General features: G+C 33.8%; 1 protein-coding gene across 2 annotated transcripts; it reads left to right on the top strand.

The window, feature by feature from the left end:
• The first annotated feature begins 634 nt into the window (after positions 1–634).
• On the top strand, positions 635–9779 carry LOC148600545 (uncharacterized). 2 transcript variants are annotated; one of them, XM_088558520.1, is made up of 8 exons: positions 635–850; positions 2584–2795; positions 3398–3502; positions 4475–4589; positions 5566–5689; positions 6905–6983; positions 7753–7830; positions 9296–9779. In XM_088558520.1, exons 1-8 carry the CDS (start codon positions 745–747, stop codon positions 9548–9550), a joined length of 1074 nt encoding a protein of 357 aa, XP_088414646.1. In that variant the 5' UTR covers positions 635–744; the 3' UTR covers positions 9551–9779. The 2 variants fall into 2 exon arrangements, with proteins under 2 accessions (XP_088414646.1, XP_088414647.1); XM_088558521.1 differs by having other exon boundaries at positions 684–860; positions 9296–9774.
• The last annotated feature ends 104 nt before the right edge of the window (positions 9780–9883 follow it).

The raw sequence follows: 9883 nt of genomic DNA, 5'->3' as shown, positions 1-9883 counted from the left end.
AAACATGTACGTGTAACATGTGAAGATCACTTGATAGAATTTCAAAAAAAGTGTAAAAAGGGAACTTTTTTCGGACAAAAGATGACTGATTAATTACTGAAAACAAATGCCCTAAACTTGGTTGCATTTTAGCACATTTTCAATGATTAAGAGATAATAAGACACCCTAGAATATTATCATGTATATCTAAATATTCTGCAATAAATAACAAATTATTAAATAGACAAAATGTTCTCGAAATGATCTGCAATATGAGCTCAAAGTTGTAAATGTTCACATAACTTAACTACAATAAGGTATTTAGGAACAAAAAGACAAAACACACAGACACACAAAGAACATATAACACGTGCATAGAAACAATAACGACGCATAATCCTCTTTTTTAAAAGTCGTAACGCTAAATATGACGAAATATAGGATACAATGATATACCTTACATGTACTGAATAACGAATCTGTGCCTTTAGATGATTTGTAACGAGACGAGTTCATAAGCAAATACACTCGAAAATTAAAAATATATATATAAATAAAAAAAAAAAAAAACGAGAAAAAAATATAAAAAGACGTGACAAAGTTTTCTAGTCAGGATCCCGGAACAGAGAGATTTAAATAAATTTTCAATAGGCTCGCTATTATGAATCCTATCTTTGTGGTAGAAATGTACTAATTTTCTACGGTAGACTGGCTTGTTCGATATTTAAAAATGTCGGAGTGACGAAGCATGGAGTTCAATAATTATGTCATTCAAACAAAATGAAAATGAAAGGATGGTACAAGTTTCTTGTTATCCTTTGTGGTGTATCTATTGTGTGTTCACATTATCTACATTCATCCCAGCAAACGGTCAGTAAAGGTAGGATAAATCTGTACATGATTATTTATGTTATTGAACAAAGGAGAATTGTCAATAGTACAAATACAAATACAAATACAAATACAAATACAAATAAAGTTACAAATAAAGAGTACCATTTTTTAATTAGGCGTAAAGTAAACAATCAACATCTACATTAACATGTGCATGCATACATATATTTATATGTAACCTATTCCCACATTATAACGACAAGAGTCTGTGTGTTTATCCAGTAACATGTATATCACATTGGTTTACAAGTTACCGGTTAGCATATAGAACATGTAGAAAACAGGTAATCCCGGACCATGCAGACATGTGTAATTCGGCGTGTTTATAAAAAAGCTAAGGATGCTTACCTTACCGGTGCAACTGGTCCTTTCTCCCAGTTTCAGTGAAGTCCGAATCGCTCGTTTATTCATTAGTTCCCTTACGAAGAGTTTTGTAGATTTGTGAAGCAGATAGTGCTTTTTTTGTTTCTTTTCTAATCATCGTTTTTTATCGAACCTAGAACGTTATTCATATATCGAATGCAATTAATTTTGTTTATATTTTTATGAAATTCTTCCTTAGTAAATGAATCTTTCGTTGTAATTTGAAAAGATATTTGATTTGTTGATTTTTGCGTCGAATTTAGGACAAAAGAAGAAATTGTAGCCTTGAACCCTATTTTACTCTTTATTGAAGAATAAAGTTTTGTAATTGTATCTCCGCAATTAATACATTTTTGGATCCAACCCTGGCACAATTAATTAAAGATTAAGATTAAATAAGTATGATTCACATACATGTACCTGTATCCAGGAAGGTCGTTTCAGTAAGCACCTCACATGAAGTACGTGGATCAATATAGTTATACATGTATATGTTGCATCAATACATTTTGAACGTCAAATACGAGGGGAAAACCCCTTATTTAATAACCAACAAAATAAATTACTTTCGAAGGTTTAATGGTCACATGTACCTGCAACAAGGAAGGAGTTTTTTCCGTTATTTTTCGATTTTCTGCAGCATTTTAGCTATTTTTCTCTGACAAAAACACAAGTGCTGTGGAATGGTTAGTTAGATATTCGCCCTGTGTTAACTACAGTGAAACCCATCTTATCCAAATTTCTCTTGCAGTCTAAGGAAGTAGAACTAGGGTAAGGGTCATAACTCTTGAAATCAGTGACATGTTTGTATCATATTCAATTTCACTATGTGGAAGCCTTTCAAGCTTTCACTTGAAACATGATGAAATCAATCCAAGTTGCTTTGATGCTTACATGAGATTGATTTGAAGATCCTGAATGCAAACGTTCCAATGATTTTTAAGACTAGTGTCCCTTACTTTATGTCTACCTCCTTAAGACTAGTTAGGTTTGAATATGTTTGCGGTTTACCTATTTTATTTATGCTTAAATGGATATTGTGGAACAACTTATCAGATTTGTTAGGGTTTGGAATAGACGGGTTTCCCTGTACATACATGTATATACTCCTCCAAGTTACAATTTGCATGTACACGAGTAGAAGTTGCTGCATTCAATATTCCATCGTCACCCTTGTTCGGTCGTTCCGTCATCCTTGTTCGGTCGTTCCGTCACTCTTGTTCGGTCGTTCCGATTGGATTTTGATTCAATATAAATTATTAAATTTGAAATGATATTTTAAGGTATTTTGAGTGCATGACATGCATGTACATTATGTACTTATAAAATGTAAGAATTTTTTTTAGTTGATGTCAGTCTCCGTGTGACAGATCCTTCCACACAGACCGTAACTTCACATAGGACTAAACGCAATGCTGATATTCCGGACAAATTACACGTCACTGCCGAAGGCAAAAGATTCCGGAAGTTCTTTTCATTAGAAATGTTTAAACCAGAAGACAAATACTTCCCTGTTTATCTGAATGGAAAACTTCATACGAATTCGAGTTTCAATAGGGTATATTAACGTACAAACTTACATATCAATTACATAAATAAATAAAAATAAATAAATAAATAAAAATAAAAAAAAAAAATACAAACAAGCAAACAAAAACAGATAAACAAAAAGACTGGTAAACAAACATTTCTTTGTAAAAGCTTGAAAATCAGTGCTTTAAAGCGGCTACATTTTATAGGTCAGACTGTCCATGATTAGTTGACATACGCTTTGTGTTGTCCTTGTTAAAAATGACCGTGCCGTGTGTACAAGATATGAACATGTGTACAATGAATATAATACAATGTACACAATTAATTTGTCTAGAAATCTAGTCAACGCCGTATATTATGCATTGTATTTGTATCACAATAAGGGTGGTTCCAGCGGTTTTCAAGAAATGGGAGGTTAAAAAGTGTACACGACTGCAAGCATAGCTGTCCTTAATGACGTTTTACACTGTACATGTATTAAAAATGTTGACAAAAATGTGCAATGTAATGCTTGTTTTTGTCACCTACTTTCTACGCATTTTTTATACAAAATATGAAATAGTTTCCTTTAACCATTGTGCAAGAATGATTATAACAACCTAACAATTCAATATTCAAACATTTCAGCTTCAAACCCATTACTATCGGTGTGTGAACCATGACTGCTTATTTCATGTAGAGAAAATAATTGCATATAATGAATCGTTGTCACTAACGACTGATCACAAACTGGTAAGTATACAGTTAGAAGGCATTACAAACCCACACACGACCTTGATTTGAAGGTACTATTTGAATTTGTTAAACCAAGCTAGATATTGTTACATTTGCAGAATGACACCGTATTTTTTCTGGATATAATACTAACAAAAAAGATCAGGAACCACTTGGTTTTCTCGATGACAGGGAAGTGATGTGTATGTGCAATTTTTAAAGTGTGTACATCTTCATTAAGTTTAATTACAGAGGAAATCAAGGGAACGGAGATCTTACATAAATAGAAAATAACACAATTTAGGAACAAGAAGAAGACAAACCACACATATACACAAAGAACATATAACACGTGCATAGAAACAATAAATGAAGAACCCGGATTCCACTAAAATTGGCAATATGAAGACATGTACAGTGTAATGGTAAAATAGCATAGAATATTTACATGTACATGTATCCACTATTTCAAATTTATACCACGGCGGATTGATATACATTTGTATAAATGTACATGAGTAATCTGGTTCTCTGGTCAATATCATATTAAAGCGATCCTACGATCTCTAAACATATAGACTCAGGTCACCACCGATGGATATACTCAATATGTGATAAATTGCCGCGTATGAAATAAAATAAAATTCAAGATGAAAGAATATAAATTAACTTAATTATTGTGCATTTGTATTGAAAGATAATTTATGTAATTTGAAAGAAATATTTAACCGTTTGGATTTCGTCTATGATAAATAAATCAAAATAACGCCTGATTCACCCTGGCAATCAAAGGCAGATGACGTTACTGGTGACCAGGGGTTATATTTTAGAGAAGCGGAACGAAAATATTACCCGGTCTGCCCGGTTAGTCTGCTGAGTAAATTGAATGACAGTGTACGTAGTTGTGTTTGTTTTGGTTAAGAATTTGAACCATTTCATACAAATAATTGGTGTCTTTGCTTATGATATGTTAATGTACATTATTTTCAGTTTGGGACCTTCCACGAGGATGGACGTCTCCATATTTTAGAAACTACCGCACACGGTAGACACGTGGTCAGTGTGCCGGATGTTCCTCTCTCTGTACAATATGACAACCATAAAAGTAATGTTTTAAAGAAAAATACAAAGAAAAATAATTCTAATTAAAAAGCTAAATATTTTTTACACGTGGAAAGTGTAAAATGGAGAAGGTGTTGATGGGCGTGTAAATAGAATTAGAGACCGAGGCAAGAACATTTTTAGGGGTTTGTAGTTTTATGCAAAAAAATGTATTTTTTCCATAATTTTTTCTTTATAATTCATGTATTCGACGTATTTTTTTTAAATACGAAATAACTTGCATACATGTATATAATGCATAGCATTTCACATTAGTGTTGTTTATACTTGTAAATGAAAATACTGTCAACAACGGTATTCATTTAAATTTTGGAGAGAAGGTAGGAAGGGGAGAAAATCAATCTAAGAAATAGATAAGTACAGAAAATCTTGAAACTAAAATCTCCAACAGTAGCAACGTTTTATTTCTGTCTTTGAATTTCCACTGCAGACAGGCATTTCATATTTCTCGGGGAGTATGCAAATCGGGCGTCGAGAGGGGTACATTTAGCATGCGTTTGAATGTCCTTTTATTTAATATTCCTGAAGGTTCTTTTCAAACTTATCCGTGATAACTGGACGGCCTAAGTTAAGATTTTTAAAATGGGCATGGCACATTGTAGTTTCATGGATTGTATTGTTTCAATAATAAGTAATAGTAAGAACAGATATGATGAAACGTACCAAATGCGCCACTGTATAACCTAAATAAAAATTAGTATATGCTTTCAGTGATCACCAAAAGGTTTTCAGTAAGTGTAAGCACACCTTTAAGTAAGCTTTGAAAGGCCCGACAACAAAGTAATAAGATCCACTGAACGATGAAAATTCTTCAACTTCATACTAAAACATTAGTATATTAATGATCAACATCTCCTGAATGTGGACAGGCGCATACAATGGTGGGAGTAAACAAGTTCAATAAGGCCTTATCAACTCCATTTAATGACCAAATATAAGCTTCATTTTTTACATTTTAGTTAGGCAGTGTGACAATGGACAGAGAAAGACAACAAACACTCAGAAAGAATCACGACATAAAAGAGCAACGGGCATTTACAAAGTAGAACTTCTGATGGTGGTAGACTACAGCGCCTTTCAATTGTAAGTTTATTGATGTAAGGTAGTTCTTGTTTTGAAGGGGAATTCCTGAGCAAAAATAAAACAAACCAAAAAATAATAATAAAAAAAACGTCTGAGATCACATTATAAAATGTGTTTACTTACATATACAGTCGAACCTCGATGTGTCGAACTCGGATTAGTCGAAATCTCGGATAACTCGAACTAATTTCGAAGTCCCAGCAAAACTCCCCTTACTTCAATACAGTTTTACCTCGGATGACTCGAACTCGGATGAATCGAAACCTCGGATAACTCGAGGTAATCAATCAGTCCCCTCGATAGGACTTCGCATGGTCCCTTCGACTTCGACTTAACGAGGTTCGACTGTACCTGTAGTACATCGTGTAGTACCGGACTTATAGACTGTTGGGACATCATGGTTGATTGTATTAACAAAAACATTGTAGGCAATAGATATTTGGTGAGGTTTTCATTTTTTCTTTGACTATCGAAACTTATATGGAAACTTATATGTACATGTATGTTGGGTTTTACATGTACATGGAAGTGCACTGTTGCTCACTTACCTGGGTATCTGGGTAATTTTGTAAACGTGCGCAAATTATTACATGTAACAGACTGGGACCCCCGTTTTTATTTTTTTGCATCAGACCCTAACGTGTTTTTGTTTTGCTTTTTTTGTGGGGGTGGGGGTATACTTGCATGTAAAAATAACTACAGACGTTTCAATCAACTGGTATATCACATGAAATATATTTAGGTGACAGTCAAGCGTAAAAACCGTGTGTGTGTGTGTGTGTGTGTGTGTGTGTGTGTGTGTGTGTGTGTGAAGTGTCTAGTCGTCCATAGTTAATATTGTACTTTCGGCTGTTTTCATTACTTATACTTAACTTTAATTTGGTTTGGTCGCCATCGGTGCATCTTTTATAAAATGATATAGGCAATTTGTGTAAGCTTGCCCAAATTATTACTTGTAACAACCTGTGACCCACTTTTCCCCCGTTATTATTGTTAGCATTGACCCTACTTTTTTTGGAGGGATTTGTTTTAATCACCCCCTTGGAGGTTCATGTTTATGTCATCTAGTTTATACGTTTCCCGTTTCCACACTGTCTATGTGAATGCACATATTGACATTGTAAATTATGTTACTGTTTGCAAATGTCAAAAAGTCTATTGTAAAGAGAACCTTGTAAATTGCCTTTGATAATTTAATATCATGTCATGTTTCAGTTGGATGAAGGAGAAAAATAATGTTTATTTAGAGGCCATTGAAGCGATTAAACAGTTTTATGCCTTTATGATTAAAGGGGTGAGTGAACTGTTAACGAGGTTTTAATGAAATTTTGAATGTATGTTAATATGAAATTACGACACCGATTCTGGGTGAAATGGTTTTGTCAAGATGTTGTATGGAAGTTTAACTTTTGACAGAATTTCAATTCACTTTTTCAAGGTTGAACTACATTGACAAAAACGACTAAATATTGCAGTGAATTAGTTTATGTGTGTATTTGAAAGAATCATTGTGTCATTATTCAACAGTACATGTACATGTAGGAGTAGTCATTGTGTCATTACTCAACAGTACATGTACATGTAGGAGTAAAGTCATTGTGGCATTCAACAGTACATGTAGGAGTAAAGTCATTGTATGATTACTCAACAGTACATGTAGGAGTAAAGTCATTGTGTCATTATTCAACAGTACATGTACATGTAGGAGTAAAGTCATTGTGTCATTACTCAGCAGTAAATGTGCATGTAGGAGTAAAGTCATTGTGTCATTACTCAACAGTACATGTAGGAGTAAAGTCATTCAGATTCACCATGTTCACTATCTAGTCTTCAGTTTATTATATATTGTACAGTATATGTGCAATATACATGTAACACCAACAAAATGGTTCTCAGTTTATAATAATTATATCGTACAGTATATGTATAATATATATGTTACGCCAATAATATGGTCCCCAATTTATAATCTACCTTACATGTACAGGTTACACAAAGAAAAGGGTCCCATCAGACATCAAAGAAGAGCCATATTTACATATGTATTTTTAACAATTTGATAGGTAAATTTGCGGTACCAGAATTTACCCGGGGCCACATATAGTATTTCAATCCTTAATGCTGGGCTCTACATTCTAGAGGTAAGTATATGCACGTGTAAAGTGTACGTAAACAGTACCGGAACTAGGGTAGTAGGTACGAGGAATGTACCCCAAATGTTAATCATTCATACACATATACATTCATATACATTCATGCATACACTTGTACAAAACATTATACACTTATTGACTAGGTTTGAAGGTAATATCAGTTTTATTGTTCTCGAGGTACTAACTATATTGTCTGAGGCAACGCCGAGGACAATAGTCAGTACAGCGGGGACAATAAAACTGTTATTACCTCACATCCAGTTATTAAGTGATTTATTATACTGAAAAACTCCAAAGTTCTCTCCAATGACGTCATTTGATTATTAATGAGAAGAAGAAGAAGAAGAAGAAGAAGAAAGAGTAATCAAGAGAACCAAGGTTATATCGGTAATCAAAAGAATGTAATCCAGGGACAAAGACCAGACATGGAAAACAGACACGCACAACAAAGAACACAAAGAAACCAAAACCATACATACAAAGTAACAAAAGTAAATGAGCAACTCGGACTCCACTAAAAACTGGGAGCATGGACCAGGTGCACCGGCAGGGTAAGCGTCCTCTGCTTTTCTAGAAACCCCCGCCGAGTTGCTCATAAAAAGTCAAGTCCGGGGTAGACAAACGAGGGAAGGAAAGCTATGACCCGTTGAACAAGAAGACATTCACCCTGCTATTGACATAAAAAAGAGAAGTACATACTTACATACATACATATACATACGTTAATCTTGGTTAATCCTTCTTGAATATTTTTCGCTGTATTCATCTAAAGATTTATCTCAATTATATTTATGTATATATATATTTACAATTCACGTACATTTATTTTCTCCATTCCGTTCCGTTTCCCATTTTACAGTTTTGTTTCACAATATATAGATTTTTGTTTCAATGTGTTTCGTTTCGTTTGGAATGATTTCGTTTTGTTTCGAAGGATTTCTTTCGTTTCGAACTGTGACGTTTTGTTTCGTTTTAATTCGTGTCGTTTCGATTTCGTTTCGCATTTTATAGGTACCCTTAAAAAAAATAAAGTGAATCCGATAAGTTTTTTACATGCATCAATCTCCTACTGTCTGATTTTGAACAGAAACAGAACAGAAATTTTGATTTACAGTCGGATGCACATTACAAAAAACATGAGCTCTGTAGAGCTTTTATACCGACTGGCATAACAAAACAACACATAAAAGTACACAAAAGTCATGCAGACATACAAATTTACAGATACATAATTAGACGCATGCAATACATATATCATTTAAAATACTGACAAAGGTAAGCACATGCGATGTTAAAGCACCATATAAAAAACACATTGATAAACTAAAACAAGTAAGCTAAACGTTTAATGAGCACTGGTTTTCATACAGACTGCTACTAAAAAAGATTCATTTTGGTTATGTCATAATTAATGCCAAAGAAATTGTACTCATACCACTAGCTTTCTCCGTAGGATGCGGCTTCGGCTTCATTTATAGAGAATATCAAGACGTGTACACAATCCGGATCCAGGTGTAAATTAGATGCTCAGCAGACTTTGTCGGTTTTCAGGACATGGACTGGGACAGCGGTTGTACCTCCAAACGACCATGCAATGTTGTTCACGAGGTACTGTATATACAATGCATATACACGTAGAACAACCGAGTGTGTTAGTACATGTAGTGTACTATTTTTGTTATGTTTCAACTGCAATATTTATGGTTAACTAATTTCGAAGATGCAAAAAGGGGGTGGGTTACACACCGTAAATTCTCAGTGCCAGGGTTTCCCATTTGTATCGCTAGGAATTTGCTCACAAGAAAATGTACCAGGTAAAACCTGATGATGATTGTAAAATTTAAAATTTTAAAAGTCTTATACAAACATATACTCGGTTAAAATATACATTTGTATGTATAAGGCTGTCATAGCAAAACCAAAATACTCCCCTCCCCCCCCAAAAAAAAAAAAAAAAAGTAGGGTTATTGTTGCATGTAAGTAGAAATTTCTTTTTAAATTTTTTTCTGCTTAAGTTAATGGGGGGAACGAGCATTTAACG

This window comes from Perna viridis, chromosome 13 (assembly GCF_037379345.1).
Source record: "Perna viridis isolate PV_CMFRI_1.1 ecotype Kerala chromosome 13, ASM3737934v1, whole genome shotgun sequence".
In the NCBI taxonomy this organism is placed as follows: domain Eukaryota; kingdom Metazoa; phylum Mollusca; class Bivalvia; order Mytilida; family Mytilidae; genus Perna; species Perna viridis.
Note: the sequence above shows the minus strand (reverse complement) of the source record. Positions and strands in the feature narration are given on the sequence as shown.